This window comes from Lissotriton helveticus, chromosome 1_1 (genome assembly GCF_964261635.1).
Source record: "Lissotriton helveticus chromosome 1_1, aLisHel1.1, whole genome shotgun sequence".
NCBI lineage: Eukaryota > Metazoa > Chordata > Amphibia > Caudata > Salamandridae > Lissotriton > Lissotriton helveticus.
Window position 1 is genome coordinate 1,799,059,386 of NC_136057.1, and position 18,830 is coordinate 1,799,078,215.

General features: G+C 46.0%; 1 protein-coding gene across 1 annotated transcript in view; it reads right to left on the minus strand.

Moving 5' to 3' along the window:
- Positions 1-18,830, minus strand: part of WBP11 (WW domain binding protein 11) — a 142,133-nt gene that overhangs the window by 78,737 nt on the left and 44,566 nt on the right. Inside the window, exons 2-3 of the mRNA XM_078640806.1 lie at positions 765-874; positions 142-173 (exon numbers count right to left, since the gene is read on the minus strand). Coding sequence (XP_078496932.1) covers positions 142-173; positions 765-828 — 96 coding nt within the window. The 5' untranslated portion in view covers positions 829-874. The remainder of the gene's footprint in view (positions 1-141; positions 174-764; positions 875-18,830) is intronic.

The window sequence follows — 18,830 nt, forward strand, 5'->3', positions numbered from 1 at the left end:
GAAAGACAACTATACAGCCTTGCACAATACAATGAGGGGATAACAAACCATTTTGTTACTGAGTGCCAATGAGACCAAGAGGCTGCTGGAAACCACCAAGTAAGAAAATGGAGACCTAATGAGCTAGAACAAATATATTACCTTTTTTAGCTCTCGCTTCCTTGCCTCCTTTCCTAGAACAGAGACAAAGAACAAGGTTTAAGTGCAAGTACAGGACAAGGCGTTGACGCGTAAAGGGGTTAGAAAAACAAAAAGGAGATATTTGGGGGGATTTCCAAACACTTGGTCTGTTATACACAGGGTGACATGTGGAATGTTTATAAGAGAAACAGTGTTGAAGTGAGTAGGCATCTGGGGTTTACTTACAGGCCTGACCTGTGGAGTTCCGTACAAGACTGGAGGGCTACAACAAGAGGCACACACAGGCAGCACCACAGTGTACTTCCAGCTACTGTTTTTCTGGCTTAGGAAATTGAGCGAAGGATAGGGGAGAAGAGAACCCAGCGGGGCTGAAAGCAAGGTCTTTTTTTAAGAGCCTGTAAGTGTTCTTTAGTATAGAGTGTTCAGTGTTACAGAGAAGGAGGGCTGAGGCACCAGATTAGTTAGAATCCTGGTCTTAGGGATTCAGGAGCAAGTGTGGAGAGGTACAGTGAAGGAGGGCTGCATGTGATTTACTTAAGACTTTACCTACAGGGCTCAAGGAGAGGAGTGATGGGCTGGAGGGGAGATTAGTCACAAGAGATAGAAGTTTTGTGGCTACTCACGGGCTTGGTCCGTGGGATTCATGAACTTCCCACTCTTGGTGGAGGAGGTTGACCGTCGTCCCATATTTAGGAGTTGCTTTGATCACCGTCACTAGGGGGAGAAAACAAACCTATAAAGAAAAACAAAATAATGTCAGTTAGAACAAAAAAGAGATATTAACTTCGGCAGCTTTTCCAGATGTCTTGGGATGTAAACCATTCCCCTTACGCAAAGAGGCCCCAAAGAAAGAGGGTGAAATTACTTTGTAATGGAAAGGTTTCCCCCACTGTCCTTTACACTCATTCTTTCTCAAGGTCAGGGGAATTCTAGAGAGGAACCCAATCATGAGTAGGTGAGAGCTTTAAGTCGAAAGGGCAATCCCTTAGTCCCATTCAAGGGCTAGATGAAGAAAAACCATGATAAGCCAACACCTGGAGCTGCCTTTCAGCTTCAGGAAACCACACCACCGGAGACCATGCGGTGACTTTAAAAGTCCATAATTCCAGTCTCTCTCATTCCACTTCATCATCAACACTCCCACAGGCCTTCAAGTACACATATCATTTATATACATTCTATAAATAAATGAGAGGTTTGAAGATTTTCCACAGGGACGTGGAATTTCTATCACCAAACGCATGTGACATATTGTTGGGGCCAAGGACAAGGTTTCATGTTTGCTTTGTCAACTAGACAGGTAGCCCCAAACCCCTGCAAACTCTTGGGCTGCCAGTTTACTGTGTCATTATATAGATCTGTTACAGAGCACTGTCGGCTAGTAAGGCAAGATCTGCATTCAGTTACAAGTTGTTCAATCAAGTGTATATGATGTGTTGATGCAAAAACCCTTTACTATTGGGGCGAGTGCTCCAAGGAAATGCTAAGTGCTCAGCTTGCATTACTGACAGAGGTCCCAGTGTAGAAACGCATGCACATTTACTCAATTTAATACTGAGGCTACTTGTTCTGCTCCCAGAATGCTCCATGGTTATGTACAAATTCATGGAAAGGCATGAAAGAAAGCACAATTAGTGATGGTTTGCTGCCTAAATTAAATGTACACAAATATTGCAGTGGGGGACGGCTTGGGCGTGTAGGAGGTCAGCTCCGGTGCCAAATGGCCTCTGGAGCACACAAGAGGTGGTAGTCATGTGAAGCACTGAGGCCCGGCTCTCCCATTTCCAAGAGAAAGACAACAAGCAAGATCGGGCATGCTTGGGGACTCTCCCACCATGTAAGGTGGGTGGAGGAACTGGAGAAGAGTGTGATGGGGTGATTGTGCCACAGGGTGCAGCGGAGGTGCGTGCCTAGAGAAAGGGTGGGTGGCTGCAACCAGGTGTGGTGGCCCCAAAGTCTTTTCGATTGGGCTCATGGAGTGCCCAGTTTGGTGGGCACAAGAGTGGAGTAGCAGCCAGACTCATATGATTAAGTGGCTACCTACTTTATTTGTGGTTACTGTTTCATTTTTGGGACAGTAGGTGGGCCGGCACTTCCCCGGACTCTCTTCTTTTTGTGGTTAACGTAGCAGCCAGACACCCAGAGACTGAGGAGGCCCAGAGATGATTATGACAAAAGCCATCAAACCACCACAGCTGGTAGAGGCCCCAATTGGAAAGGAGCGGATAAAACCTGGGAGCCCACAATGCAATGATTTTGGTGGTCATAAGAGAGGCAACAAGCACCAGCAAAGCCAATAGGTCTGGGCAATGCCCAGGCTATTAGCCTTGTCAATGTGGATGTCTGGAGGTGGAGTTGGAGGGCACAAAGGATGGATTGGCAACCAAGGGAAGAACAGAAGGGACGTCTTCACCTCCAGTTGTGACGCTGAAGACAGCTGACGAGATAATCAAAACAAGGCACAGTGGACCGGTGGGACCAGGTGGAGGGGGGGGGCAGGAGGCTGATGGGCACGCACGCAGGTCCAATCAACCATAACCTAACTCTCTATTATTGTTGCTATTGTTCACAGGTCTTACTACTTTCAACTAGGGGTGACAGATACCTCAGCAGTTGGGGAAGCAGGCCGTTGTAAGCCTACAGTGCGAGGATTTAGGAAGAGAGAAGAAGCATTCTTTGAATGTTGTCCCCCCCCCCCCCGGCGGGGGAGGGGGGGGAGTTGAAGGGTGCAAAGAGAATTATTTCGTAATTTTGGACATATTTTGAAATATTTGTATCATTCATTTACAAGCGATTTAAATGTTATGTTAGAAAAAAAGCTGACATTTTACAGCCTTTTCTTTCACAGTGTTGGTCGGACTGCTTTTTTTTCCAAGCCGCAATTAGTTAAGATTTTTTTACCTCTTTCCTTGAACAGACAGCAAATGTGTTGAGATAAAAACAAGATTTAAAGGCATCTTTATTTCTCATTCACTTTCTGAATAAAGAGAACACCTGTTCTTTTCCACGCTAAGTTCAATCACCAAAAAAGACCAGTAGGTGCTAAAAATAGCTCGACCTGACCAATTCGGACTCACCACTGCGAGTGGGCGAGTAGATTTTTCAAGGCCTAGCACCATGTATCTTTTGAAATTTTTTAGCTTTACAGTCTGGTGACTTGAATCTTCATTTAGCTAATATTTTGGAGGTTCAAGTCCAGCATCTTCTTGATAGTATGACTTCTTGGAATTTGAGACACTTTGTCCTTCAGTCTACTCATAGGAAAGGCCATATTCTGGACTCAATCTTTTCTAATGCCCAGGTGGTGGTCACTGATTTGAAAGCAATAATTGGACTGATCATTCCATCATCATCTTTTCCTGGAAGGTTGGCTTGCCACCCACTTCTAGGAGGCCTTTACCTTTTGTTCCTTATAGAAATTGGGCTAAAGCCTCGAGTTCTGATGTAGGGTCTATTCTTTATGAAACAAAGTCGAGATTATGTGTGAACGGAGATTGATTTTCATTTTCGTCAACTCTTGGCTTCTGCTAATGGCGAACTCAGTTGCACATATTAAAGTTCAGAAAGCAGCTAACCATACAAGTAGATTCCCTTCTGCCCCATGGTTTAATGACGAACTTAGGGCTTTACGCAAGCATTTTAAGAAATCAGAAAGAGTCTGGAGGAAGAAATATCTCCATTTGGACAAAGTCCATTACAAAAAAGCTTTGAATGACTATCATATTGCCATTAAGCCCAAGCTGCCTTTTGTTCTCAATCAAATTGCTCGATCAGACTATAAAGCTAAGGGGGTTTCAGGGGCAGCTCCTCCACAATGCCGGAGGAGAATCACCCCACTGACTCAGAACCAGCACCTGAAAAATAAAACAATATATTTTCATTGTTTTATTTTTCAGTTGCTGGCTGAGCCAGCATGCAGTAGGGAGGGGTGGGACTGGAGACATGGTAGGCAGAGGAGGAGTGCCATATGCACTTCTAAGTGTGCAGGTGTGTTTGGCCGGCGGTCTCAGGCCGGCCAAACACACATGTGCACTTAGGTTTCTCTAACCCGGCTGTATTGAACAGCCTGGCTAGAGAAAAGCACAGACTTCCTATCCTGAGCGGAGCACATTTTCAGCCCACTCAGGCCAATCCCTGTGCTGCTCTCCAAGTATGAGAGCTGTGCGAGGATTGCACAGGGAGTCTGTAACAGTCTCAGTGTCTGCTGGGACAAGGAAGAACACTGAGGCACGATGTGGGGGGGTGGGCAGCAGTTGTAGCTAAGTTTTCTTTTCTATTATTTAACGCGCTCCCCCTTCTGTGCCCACCACTCCCACATCCGCTCCTTCTGCCCCACCACATTGTTTGTTTCAGCCGCCACTGGGAGGTTTTTAAACAGTAAAGAAGCTCTCCCATCCTGCCTTCTCACAGCCGCTGGAGGCCTCTGAAAATAGATGTGCACAGTTATCTGATTGTTTTCGATAATAAAATCCAGTGCATTGTTAAAACTCTTCACTGTATGGCCCTGTATGATATTTGTGGCAGCAGTGGTGTTGGCAATGTTTGCACTGGCCTTCCTAAGACTGTGTCCTGTTCCTCATTAGAATTTGCCCCCCTTATTCTAGAGGAGACAGAACAGACTTTGGCTGGATGCAATCAGCCTCACTGATGACCCTTGTCCGCCTTGCAACCTGCAGTTGTGTCCTTTGGTCATCAATCTCATTCTGAATACATTACTAAACTGCTCCAATCAATCTGCAACAGTACCAAGCTGTTGGGAACAAGCTAAGTTAATAGCATATCTTACAGTTGTGTCCTTTGGTCATCAATCTCATTCTAAATACATTGCTAAACTGATCCATTCAATCAGCAGCATATTGGAGACAAGCTAAGTTAATACCGCTACTGAAAAGATCCCCTGCTGACAGATCTATTCTTTCTAATTTTAGGCATAGTTCTTTTCCGCCTGCCTTCTCGAAGATCCTTGCGAAGCTCATTAATCAAACTGTCTAGATATCTGGAGATCAGCTGGTTGCTTCACCCGTCCTCTGTTTAGTATGGAGACCACTCTAGTTGTGATCATAGGTATTATCAGGTTGGCTGTAGATCAGGGGAAGAAACGTGCATTGATTCTTCTTGATCTATCAGCAGCTTTTGATACTGTGCCTCATTCTATTCTTTAGCACCGTTTGGAAGAAATCTGGGTAGGTGGATCTGCACTGGCTTGGTTCTGTTTTTTATGGGACGAAGCCTGGTGCTCTTTAACATTTATATGACCCCCCCCCCCCCCCCCCGGTTTTATTGGTGGAGTCATTTGGTGTGTGTACAGATTGTATCCTATGCAGATGATACACAGCTTTTTCTTCCCCTGGATAGGAACATGCTTAATGCTTTTATCAGGTGTAATTCAAGTTTGATGGATGCTTTCCAGTGGATGCGGCTCAGTAACCTTCAGTACAACACCAATAAAACAGAGATTTGGCTCGCCTCCACCATTATAGGACAGTGAATGCTGGACGAGCCATGTTCCTTCCCCTCCAGTCCCGTCTTCCATTATATGCAATCTTGGAGTACAATTTGACAATCTTTCGGGTTTTCAACCTCTGGTGGTAGGTGTGGTGGGCTCTTGTATTAGACATCTACAATCTTAAAAAATATATATTAATTTGTACCTATCGCCGTTTGAGAATCTGAAATTAGTTTTGCATGCTCTCATCACCTCGCGGCTAGATTATGCCAATGCTCTCTATTGGGGCCGCCCGGATTACCAACTGAAGAGACTTCAGTTGGTCCAGAATGCCACCACTCAGCTTCTTCTGAAGATCGCAAAGGGGCTAATATACATTTTCATCTTGAGGAACTGCTTTGGCCACCGATTAAGTAAAGGATACAGCTTAAAGGACTTCTTTTGGCTCACAGAGCCTTCAAGCAGTCAGGTCCAGACTATCTACCGACAGGCAGACCCAATACCATCTGACGAGAAACTTCCGGTCAACTGATGCCCTTCTGGTTGTGGTGCTTCGTTTACAAAAAATAATTTTTGAAATGGGGAGGCACCTCCTTTTCAGACACTGGGGCCACTGCTTGGAATGCCCTTCTTTTTTATATACGTGCTCTAAAAGATGAGCTCTGCTATAAGATTAACTTGAAAGTTGGACTTTTCAATTGGTATTTGATTATGTGTTTTGCTGACTGATGGGTCACTTAGTCTGTTTAGCGGCAGGACAGTCTTTGAGTGGCTGTGGGCTCAATAAAACTTGTATTATTTTTTAATATGGGAGCTTTTGGAGAAACAGAATACCTGCCCAGAGGGGATAACGGACCATGTCCCCATAGTGATGACACTCCAGATTTTGCTGCCCTATTCAGAAAGGGGTGGAAATTGTACCCCTGGGAGGTGACATGATGGACTACGCGCAGCTTGATAATGTAAGCCGCAGAAGACTATTTTGAGAAGAATGTGAAAGATGGTGAAATCCAACTGGGTGGGGTTTTATGGCTCAAATCTGGGGGACAACCAGACAGGCATGACAAGCTTCACTGGGGAGGTTCCCGTTCCCAGGCTGGGAGCAGAGGCGAGTATTTTGCTCATGGCTGAGATTGCGGAAGATGAGGTTTCTGAGGCGATAACCCAACTTAAAGGTCGTAAGGCTGCACGCCTGAAGGGGTTCCCACCAGAGTTTTTCAAGGTGGTGAAGTCCTGAATAGTGAACCCCCTACGTGCTATGGTTGGGGAGGCAATCAAGGACGGTCTCTTGCCCAGGGATCTTACATAGGTGGACATCCTCATCCATAAAGGAAGGGGGGGCGCGGGGAGATAGTTGCAGGACACTGCACCTCATATAGGCCCATCGCCCTACTAAACATAGAAACAGAAATCTTGGCTAAGATATTGGCGACTAGACTTATGAGGGTGATAGACACGACTGTAGCCCTCAAGCAATCAGACTTTTACACCACAGATAGCAACTAGACCGAACATGCGTTGGCCGTTTGGTTGTCTGGCCTGAACAGACCAGATAGAGTAACTAGCGATATTTTTATTGGTGAATGCCAAAAAGGTGTTGGACTTGATGGAGCGGCAACATTTTTCATCAATCCTGCAGAAGATGGGCTTCGGACTGTTGTTCTTAAGATGGGTTGAGCTTCTGTACAGGAGCCTTTAGCCAGGGTTAGGGTTAATGGGGCACGAACAAGGGAATTCAGGCTCTGTAGGGGTACCAAACAGGGAGGACCCCTAGCCCCACTTTTATACACAATTGCAATAGAGCCACTAGCAACCTGGATCCGAAGGGATTCCTTGATCAGGGGCTTGAAATGGGATCTGGATTGGGAAGATGTAATTAGATTATATGCAGATGTTCTGCTGTACTTGGCCGACTTGGAGGTTTCAATCCCCCGCGTTCTTCATTTCCTCAAGGTGTTTAGCTTGCATGCCGGGATCCATAATAACTAGACTAAATCCACAGTGTTACCTATGACTGAGTGGACCCTGCCAAGTGACTGGAGGAGCACCATAAATTGGGAATCAACAGGGTTTTGGTACCTAGGCATTTATGTCGCTGCGCAACCGGAAAGGTTACTCCGGAAAAACCTGAAGTGCATACTAGCAGAGTATAAGGGGGCTGTGAATCATTAGGAGGAACTCCCTATCTCCAAGTTGGGTCACGCCACCCTATGCAAGATGATATATCTGCACTAATGTTTAGACATACTGCAGAGTACCCTGTACAGAGTACCAACACATTTTTACGGGATGTGGATGCAATGACCACATTGTTGATATGGGATGAAAAATCCCCGGCTCTATCTTGACCTGGAAGCTTGCCTCGTACCAGAGGCTGTATTATTGGACAGCCCATCGGCTGAGCATTAATGAGTGGGCAGCATTCACGATGAAGCAGGAACCGTCAACATACGTGGAGAGGAGAGCTATGGACCTCGAGGGATATCCTACTGGGTTATACAGACCTCTTATTTATTTTATTTTATTTTTCTTTATTTTTTAAGCTTATAGAGAGCGCAGCTACCCCCAACAGGGGTGTCCCGGCGCTTTGGACGGTAGGCAGCAGTGAGTATAGCAGCTTGGCTAAGGGTTGGAAAACAGCCAGGTTTTTAAATTGCATCGAAACAGGCATTCAGATTCAATCATACGAAGAGATAATGACAAGCTGTTCCATGAATGAGCAGTAATAACTGCGAAGGCTCTGCCCTCCATTCTGGAGTGACGAAATTGGGGAGAGCGTAAGAGGCTCAGATGATTCGACCTAAGTGATCGATTAGACTGAGCAAGCTTAAGTCTGGCTCTGAGAAAAGCAGGCCCTTGACCCTTTATTACTCTAAATGCCAGGACCAGAGATTTGAACTGTATGCGGCTAGTCAAAGGCAGCCAGTGTAATTTTTTAAGGTGAGGAGAAATTGAGTGACCATAAGGGATGTTACATATCATCCTTGCCGCCGCATTCTGTACAGTCTGCAAGCGTTTAACCAAATAGGCTGGTGCTCCCACATACAGGCTGTTTGCGTAGTCCAGCTGTTATATAATAAGGGCGTGAATAATGGTCCTACGTGTGTCCATGGGCAGAAAAGGGAGAATTTTACGAATCATGCCAAGTTTACCAAAGCACGCCGGGGTGACCTTATTTATTTGAACCTTGCAAGACAATTCGTTGTCAAATTGGAAACCAAGATTCCTAGCTGAGTTCACTGGTATAGGAGGAGGGTTCAACTCAGGTGGCCACCAAAGTAAGGGTAGAGGGGGATTTTTTTGATTATTAAAAAATCCCCTAGGTTTTATCCGAATTGAGCCTGAGAGTGTTGAGAGCCATCCAGTACGAGATGTTGCTCAGGCAGCGTCTAAAGTTGGAGAAACTAGCGTCAGAGTGATCTCTAAATGAAAACACAAGCTGGGTGTCATCAGCATAAGAGATCACTGTGACCCCACATGATTCAATCACCGTAGCCAGCGGTGATAGATAGACATTAAAAAACAGTGGGCTCAGGGCAGAGCCATGGGGGACACCGCAACTTTGTGTTTTTTTCTGAGACAAAAGGTTGAAGGTGGACCTGTTGAGTACGACCACTTAGAAAGGCTCTGATCCCGGTCAGAGGGGTGCCCTGAATCCTGAGACTATACACTATCAATATGGCATGGGAGACCATATTGAATGCCACGGGCAGGTCGAGGAGCACAAGCATAGCCGCCTCGCCTGCGTCCAAGCATTCGCGAATAGTTTCAGTCACCTCCAGGAGTGCAGTCTATGGAATTTTTTAATGGCGGCTCTATAGGTGGCTTTAATGTCTGAATCATAGGATTGTCTCCAGCTCCACTCAAGCTTTTTACAATTGCTCTTCTCAGCGCGCAAGGCAGGGGAGAACTAGGGTGCTGAAGGTTTTAACCTAGCGGAAGCTATTGGTCGCATAGGGGCAATAGCGTCAATGGCTGAGGATAACCGGGCATTAAACTTGGACACATCAGTATCTAGGTCCCCTACTGACTGCCAAGCGGAACTAGGAAATGTGGAGGCTACCGAGGAACAAGTGATTTTGAACCATTTCCTACCATAGTCTATGGCCTTTAACTGAAAGGTCAGAGCGAAGGATAGTAGCTAGACTAAATGGGATTAGATAATGGTTTGAACAGGTGAGAGGCAAGGGAGACGTAGTGGTCAGATTTGGATGATTGGTGAGGCCACTAACCCGCTGGGTAAGATAGAGGCCCTCCATGGTGTCCAGGAGCAGTCCTGCTTTAGTGCACGAGGTATCATCCACATGCAAGATAAAATATCCTAAAATAGTAAAATGGGAGTGCCTAAGCAATAGGTCGGCGGCCGGGGTGTATAAATAAATCAGTGAAAGATTGGGGGGGGAGGAACCAGGAGTTTGGTATATAAGAATACCTGCAAGGATTGAATTTGCAGTTTCCGAGATGATAAAATACATGGCTTCTAGAGGGCCAGTGTTAGAGAGATTTCTAGAGATGATCTTCCAGCCGGAGCGTAAGATTACAGCGATCCCCCACCTGCCTTGGTGCTAGTATGATTAATCCCCACAAAACAATAGTCAGGGGGAATGGCACGATTAAGGTCAGATTAGAGGAATCTTTTAAACACGTCTCCGTTAGAAGCATTAAGTCCCAGGAATGAGATGTAAGGGAGAGCCAGATATCTCACAAATGACGGGGTAGCGATCTACAGTTAAGCAGGTACGCCTTGATGAAAGGGGAGGGACCAGAGGGCTCAACTACAGGTCCCGTAGAGGAGATAAGTGTTCTGGATGGTGCAACAGGACCCAGTTTCAGAGAAAATAGGCAAGAGCCACAGATAAAATGGTCATTGAAAGACCCTGCAAATTTGCAAGGAGGCATGGTGTTGCACCCTTTATTTCTAATTGTCAATAATTGGGACATGGACCAACATATGCATGCTCTGGGGGGTGTGGGGTGTGGGGCAACCGGCAGCATGGCTGGCGCTGGCCGTGGACAAACACTTACGGGCTTGCCTTGGGCGCGCCCGCTGCACGTAGGGAATGACATGGACTTTAAGTATCAGCAGGGCTGATAGTGCTAGAGTCTGGCAGCCTACTCTACCCTCCACTTCAATCGGGCGAGCCTGTGGTGGACCGGGGTAGGGCCCGGGGCGGAGGCAAGGAAGGTGCGGGGTGCGTGATCGAGTAGCCTGGAGCAGAACAACAGAACAATGTGCAAAGTACAAGTAGGAATAAAAATAATTTATTTTTCCTTGTAAAAAATACAGCAAAGACCTTGGAGCAGGTACAGCAGCTAGCGCGATGTAATCACCACTGCTTCTGTAAACATTGAGGAAGAGAAGCCACTGGAGAGTCGTGTACCGATGGCCCCATTACATAAACCTGCAGTCTCGCAAATCTACGCATCTTTGCTCACAAACAGCTTTCTGCCCACGGCCACCCTGCAAAATAAAAAGGAGAATAACTCCGGGAGACAGGAGCACAAAGCCTGGTATTGGGAGGCCTGTAGGTACCCTCGGGATGTGGCTATTTGGGCAGGACTTTGGCTGGTACAGCCGAAGAGTCTCTATAGGTCTTATTACACAAGAACCCGTCTCTACAAGACTGGGAAATGGATAGCGACCGATGCCTCAGGGGATTTGGAAAGGGGGGCAGGGTGAGAAGAGGATTCACACCTTGTGGTTGTGACAGAGAATATAGGGGCTTTAAAAGAGGGTAAGAGTCAAGATGTCCTCTAGTATGGTAAACTCCCTAATGCTCACTCCACAGCTGGTGACATGGTGGTGGGGGTCAGGGGGCAGATGCTGGGAGGTACACACTTCTTTTTTGCAACGTGACACGGATGGTGGCTATGAAAGACATTGTGCTATATCGAGGAGGGGTAAAGATACCCACATTGTCCAATGGGCCTCAAAACTGCATTGGTGCATGGGGTGGTTTGTCAAGTTAGAGAGTGCACAAACAATTTCCAAAGATATGGGGTCCTTGGAAGTGGGCAGCAGGTGACCTCGACCGAGAAGAAGAGCAAGGGGCATGGGGGTAGGGGGTTGAGACACGGTGGTCAGAAACGTTAAGAAAACACCCTTCTAGTGGGGACATCATGCTGGTGGTTAAAGGCGATGGTCAGGTATCACCAGAGAAAACTTCTGAATAAAGATGTGGTGGAATTACAGTTACAGGCCTTACCAGATGGGGAAATTAGTCGGAGGACTTATCGCAACTGCTTTAAAGTTGTATGTTTCTGTGAAATTTAATAAACCGATTTTTTTTAAATTAATTTGGAAAAAACGATATTGTTAAATTTACCATTAAATAACCGAAGGCATGCCAATCTTAGTTTATAATAATAATAATAATAATAATAATAATAATAGAGATGTATGATTTTCAGACATTCACAAGAATTTATAGAAATAAGCATGGAAACATACTCATAGCAAACATTTGCTGTTTCCATTTTCACATGAGGAAATATGCACTTGTATGTTTGCTCATTTGAAAATCTGCAAAGCAACTGCAAATTCACTGTTCCGACACTATCTTTTCCCCCCACATTAGAAAGAGTTTCACTGAAGTCTTGGTGAGGAGTACATTTCAAATGTTTTCCAATGCGGATGAGACAGGAGAAAAGTTTGTGAATACCTTTAAACATGTATGTTTGTGCAGACTGACTATATATTCCAACCCTGGAACTACTATTCCCTGCCTACTTCCAGCCCCTTAATTTAGATATGTGGAAAAGTGGCAAAATCACAGCCTTGCTAGAATCCAAAAACTGAAATAATAGGACACCTGGCACTATCAGGGAGACTACTATAAGAGCTCTGATATGTGAACACTGCCATAATGTGTTACCTCACTGCATGAAACTAAAAAGAACAAGTAGAAATGTTTTTACAGGACAAGTAGGGTTTTGAAGCACCACATCCTTGCACAAGAAGAAATCTTATAAAGCTCCACAATACAAATAATAAAAATGTTGAAGTCACGCATGAGAAGTCAGACTGCTGACACTACCCCCCAAGCTAACAGAGGGAGACCACTACAGTGGCAAAGCGTGCTTAACCTCATAAGCTAAGTCTGCCACTTAGCCTCCCTTCAAAGCAAGTTGATAAAATGTGCCCAAATCCAATGTTAGTTAAAAAGTGTACCTAGCACACAGTAAGAGACATTTGCTGCGGACAAGTCCCCTACTATACGGAAATGGAGACGGGGTGGATTGGTGTGGAATTCATGAGGATCCCCTTTTTGAGGCCCAGGGATGCCCCAAGCTTTTTGGCAAGATTTGGGGTAAATGGTTCAATCTATTACCCTAAGGCGGGGTGTGTTTCCTGTACAGAAATAACCATATGCAAGTTTTTTACTCTAAAGAATGATTTACAAGCCTCTGTCGTCTCTCTTTCAGCTGTATCTTATCCATATAATGTGCTTGATTTCGCTGCCAATGTATTTTGTGATCTGTTCCTTAAAATCAATAAACTTGATTATCAAAAAAAAAAAAGAAACATTTGACACACGTTACTGCCATCTGGAATTTGCCAGGAGTGGAGTTTTGTATTTTTTCAGTGTCAAATGTAAGCGGTGCCTTTTTGTCTCTTATGGTTGAGAAAGTACTTTTTTGTAGCAACTGTTTCACAGTTTTTCGCTGATTACAGTTAATTATTAGTCTCCTTTGCAGACAACCCATTATTTTACACAAAATAACTGTCTGTCTGGATCACTGGTACTTTGAGGATGCAATTCTGTTTATGCATGTCTATTTTTAATGTTTACTAGCCCATGCTTTTTTTTTTTAAACAGATTTTATTGGTCATTGTTGACAATATGCAGGCCTCTGCAAACCAGAGGGAACCGCAGGACCTTAGCACCATTTCAGATAATGCACAATCACATTTTTTCAATAAAGCAACTTTCAATGAAAATGATGCCGAAATAAACATTTACCCCCACCCCAACCCCAGCCCCCCCCCTCCTGACCCCCCCGGCCACCCCTTTCCCATTCCCGAACTCCCACCCTACTAGCCCATGCTTGATGGACATCCGTATCCTATACTTGTTCCAAGGAGCTTTGGTTGACCCTCCTTCAGGCGTTAGCTTAATTGGCTCATAAACCTTCATCCATTGCTAACCTGCAAAGTGACAAGGTGACACTGTGTATTACATAATGATGAAGAGCTAGTATCATATGGTGAGCTGGAAACCCCAACACAGAGAACGTTGGAACCTTCACACCATTAAAGTTTGTAGAGGGTTTTGTATCCTACTAGGGATTCGAACTCATAAGACTTACTTTAGTAGTTAAAAGAGGAGTGTAGGAGAGGCTTTTAAATCATGGCGAGCTCAAGGGCGTGACCCCTTAAACGTACCACCCTTTCTATTGCACCTCTGGGGCTCCAATAAACAGTGATCAGTTAAAAGTCCCACCTCCTCTCCAAGCCACAACCCTCCTTGATAAAGTGAATGTTTAATGGGTTGGCAGGTCTGCCATTAGTCGGAAACATTGTCAAACGCATCTTGAATGAGCCCAAAGGAGTATTTATCTTCAGCCAGCTACTTTCTACTGGCTGTTTGAGTAGATCTTTTTGCCATTATTAGAATTAGAATTCATGCAGGACCATTTTTCATTTTTTAGTACACTCCTTCATAACACATTTAATTATGTATCTCATCCATGAAGTGTATACACAGATTCGTTTTTAGGTCTCGGACTAGCGTCCCACAAAGTGGGCGGAGTCCGAGATTTTATGTCTTCTACAGTGGGGCTTTAACCCACCTCTCTCTTTCATTGGCTAGCTCCGTAAATGGAGGCTAGCCATTGGAAGAGAGATGTGGCAATCATTCTGGGAGCGATTTGTGGGCGTTTGTGTTTTTTTTAAGTCCCGCCCCTTTGTTTCATCATTCAAAGGTGGGCCATTGTGGGTGTTTCCTTTTTTTTTTTTTACACGGATGTTTTTTCGTCAGTCTGTGCCAGCTCGGTCCCGGTCCTGGTCCACTCTAAAGCCTCTCCTTTACATGTTATGTTTTTGTGACTCGGCTCTTTGACTGTTGAACCCTGCCAGGCCCCTGACCCTTGTTGTTTAATTCCCCCCCCTCCCGTTGTCTGTGTTTATTTTCTTCCCATGTATGGGGACTGTAATGACCTCGGAGAGGCCTCACTCGCCCGCAGCATCCTTGCGGTACCATCGCCTGCGCGTGGAGAGATGGCGCCGGGCAGCCTTCCCAGCGCTTTCCAAGCTGTGTGTGAGCAAATGCTCGAAGAACAATACACGTTCAGGTTTGAGTGGGGGCCTGTGCGCGGAGACTGCCAGTTACGCTCCCTTATTCCTCTCTCATTCTGCGGAGTCCGAGCCGCGGTGCATTGTCCCCCCCCCCTCTCTTTCTCTCTCCCCCCCCCCCCGGCGCACTCCAGGTCTCTCCCATGGTCTGCGCCTGCCTCTCCCTGCACCCCTATTGTTTGGTGCCGTTCGTGGGTGTATAACAATACAGGAAAAGCCGACCCCCCCTCTGCCTGTGGCTATGTAGTGAGTGGCAGGAATGAGGGGTGCATTGCGTGCTTGCGACCCTGCCGAACCCCCTCACCGCACCCCCACTCGTGCGTTCGGTTGCACCTGGGGTCCGCGGGTGCCTTGAAGTGTCTGGTGTGGGCTTAGGACGACGGAACGAAAGGCGCAGGATGGCAGTACCTGTAAATGCCCCACTCTGTCACTGCGTGCAGAGGCCTCTGGGGCTGGGGAAGGGAACGAGGGCGTCGGTGCCTCAGTCCATCCGTCGGCTCTGGCTGTGTTTAGCTACAGTGTGTAGGCGGTGCCCGAGAGCACCCTAAGTGTCCCCCGTCTTGCTGTGTGCAGGGTCCTCTCAGAGCGGCTGACATGAATTCCCAGCAGCAGCGGATGGCTGTTATCGGGACGGACAAGGAGTTGAGTGGCCTGCTGGATTCAGTGCTCAACTCCCAGCATTCTTAGTCCTCTGAAACTGTCACCGTCGCAGGGTTATTAACTTTAACTCCCTTTTCTAGCATTTCATAAATCCGACACAGATTTGTGCCACATTTCCCAGAGTCCATTGGATTTGTAGGGTAATTTATTTGTTTTTCATGTACAAAGTGCCTGATTTATTGTCCAGCGATCAGTCAGCAGCAGTTACAGCAGATTAACAGCGAGGGGTGGGGCTGTAACAGCAGGGAGCTGGCTGACAGGGCTGGAGGAAGTGACGGCCTTCCTTAATGGAAAGAGAAAGAGCCGCGGGGAGGGCAGAGCAGCACCGTCCCGGAATCTCACAGCAGAGCCGAGTCCCCGGGACAGAACAGCAGTCAGTCCTAGGACATGAGAATCACCATCCCCCGGAGTGCTGCCCTCCCGCGCCAGACTCTGGGGGAAACTTTCTGCAAACTTTAGAAGGTTTCATAACCCGGAGAACAGGCGCAGAGTTTTTCCACTCCGCAATTCAGCAAGAACTCTGCCAACTGCAGTGGAGTGGAGTTTACCGGCGCCCATGCCTAGTAGTAACGCTGAGTCTCACCACACGTGTTTTCCATGCACTGGAAATGAACCCTCCATTATCCCACCATCACAAATGTTAGTCGCTCACATTGGCAGTGCTGTTTCACGAGCTCCAGACATTTTCAGCGTCACCTCAATTAGAATAAACATGCCATGAGCACAGATGGAAACAAACCATTCCAGGCAGCATGCAACTGTGACATACAAATAGCTGTCTATATATGCTATGCCTCAGTCTCTGGCGATAACAAGGCTGCAATCTTGAAACCTACATTATGGATTCGTTAGTATTTATTCTAACTGTGAAAGTATTGCAAACATGTACCAAGAATTGGGAGAGGCACCTGTAATGTCTTGTAAACTTTGCCAGATGGCCTGGCGTCGAGATCGTCTGGATCAAACATTGCCCACGAGGGGTTAAACGGCAAACCTTGCTGCCCTTTGTGTCTTATTATATAATTTTTTTTATAGTGGCCCAGTCACTGCTGTTATTTCACTATGTCCACGGACACATTGAATGCCCAGGGCTGCGTTCAATATCTTTTATTGTAAGGAGCAGGAACCCATCATTAGGGCGCTTCAAAGCCTGGTACTATCTGTACGAGCAAACACTGAAGCTGTGGTAGAGGGTGCCCAACATAGATCCAGGAGAGCCTATCTCTTGCAGATATTAGACATAAGCTCGTGAGAAATTTGCATATATCTGTGATCTGCAAAAGAAGCTTGGAGTTTACCACCGGTAAGGGTCCTGGGTGCTTAGACATCCGCCTGGTCGCAGCATCCTTTTATGCTAATGACGTAAGTACCATTTGGCCCTGTAATGAAAGAACCCGGATGCAAGCCTACTTTGCCCTGTGTGCAGTGTGTATTTTAAATGTTACTAATGTAATGGACCTTACTTTTGTGCTGGCCTTCCTTTCACATGGTGTCGTGGGAACCTGCACACTAGTGACCGCTAGCCTCCAGGATTTTTACACTGCTTGGGAGGAAGCTCCCGTCAGCAACGCATGCGAGCAAAGAAATGCCTCAGTGGGATGCCTCTTCTGTGGACTGAGCACACTTTGTGAGCAATCCTTTCACTTTCGCGCAGCACTGTACCTTGCTGCTCGAGTGTAGTCAATTTATATATTTTTTCAATATTTATTTGCATTTGGTCAACTTGCACCTTAGTGTGAACTTTAAATGATAATCCGAGTCCCTAAAATAGACCAGCAGAATGTAGCAGAAAGCTTGTGGGTCTGGAGGGAGAGAACTTTAGATGAACGATAGATTTCACTGTGAAAAAAGGGCATTAAAGTGAAGGGGCAAGAATTCAAGAAAGAAAAAACTTACAATTTGCCCCAAAATGCGTGTGTGCGGACTTTTGGTTGCTAATGATGGGCTCAGATGTTAGCTAATATTGTGCTTGACACGTGACTGACTTGTCTTAGACTCTGCTGCCTTTTTGAGGCACTTTGTGTAATAGTCTCCCAATGGTCTTGCAGACCATACACATCTGATAACCCCTGTTCACAATGGGTTCAAATACTGACAGGGTCGCTCTGCCTTTCATCCTTTAAATGTTGATGAAATAAGTGTCTGATTTTGGGTATTAATAACATATTTCAATAGTCAGCAGCAAGAGCGATCTCCTCGTGTGAACACATCCTCTCTCCAAAGACTCTCGTTATGCTACAGAGCAGCCCTCCTCGGCTCTACATAAACAATCTTACATATTCCGGTCTAGCTTCATTTACCTCAGGCTCCTCCTTTCATTTTACCGGTGAAGAAGAAGGAACTCTAGGATCGGATGAAGGGCTCTTTCTCTCGGTAATCCCACAAAATGCCTCCCCACTGTAACCCGCGCTATACCTCCCCTCAGAGTGCGGGACATTTAAGGGTTACACATCAGGTTCTTAAAACACCTAAAAAGGAGACCATGTAAAGCGCTCTGATACCTGATTCGGTTCGGGTCTAGTTCGCACTATATAAAACTCTGCACAAAAAAAAAAACCTCATCGGATTAATGATCCTGCTGCAGAGATTTCAGTGTACCCTCAAGTCACACGTTGAGTCTGCTGGGGCCTCCTGAGTGTGTTTGCGTTTGTTCAGGTGAATCCGTTGATTCGTGTATAATAACATCTGTTATTATGTGCACAATCTCGGAGCACTTTGTGGTATCGGCTTCATAAGAGGCCTTCACTCTGACTTGGCTCTGTTCTTTCACTGTTTATTACCAAGAATTACTGTGTTTTGGTTTGTCAAAGATGCAGCAGCTTCTGTTTATAATCGCATCCCCTGTCCATAATATGCGCATTGTCTTTCCAAAATAGATTTGCCGTCTAACGAGGTTCTTTTATTCACTATTTTCTTTTGTTTTCGCAGTTCAACGCACTGACTCACTTCCTCTCACTTCTTTACTGTCCCGTCTCTGTCCTTCACTTTCCCCATTTCGCTTTTCATTTCTTTCTTCACAAACCGCGTCTCCTCCTTTCTGTTCCCAATGCTAGCTCTCCCGTTTGTTCGTTGTTCTATTCCGCTCTGCTCTCTGCTGGTCTTCACTGTGCTTTCCTGTTCTGCTCTGCTCCCTTCTGCCGTGCTCTGTTGTGCACTATTATGTTCTGCCCTGTTCTATTTTCCAATGTTCTGTTCAGTTATATGCTGCCCTGTTCTATTATGCACTGTTCTGTGCTGCCCTGCTCTATTTTGCATTGTTCTGTGCTGCCCTGTTCTGCCCACGTCTCT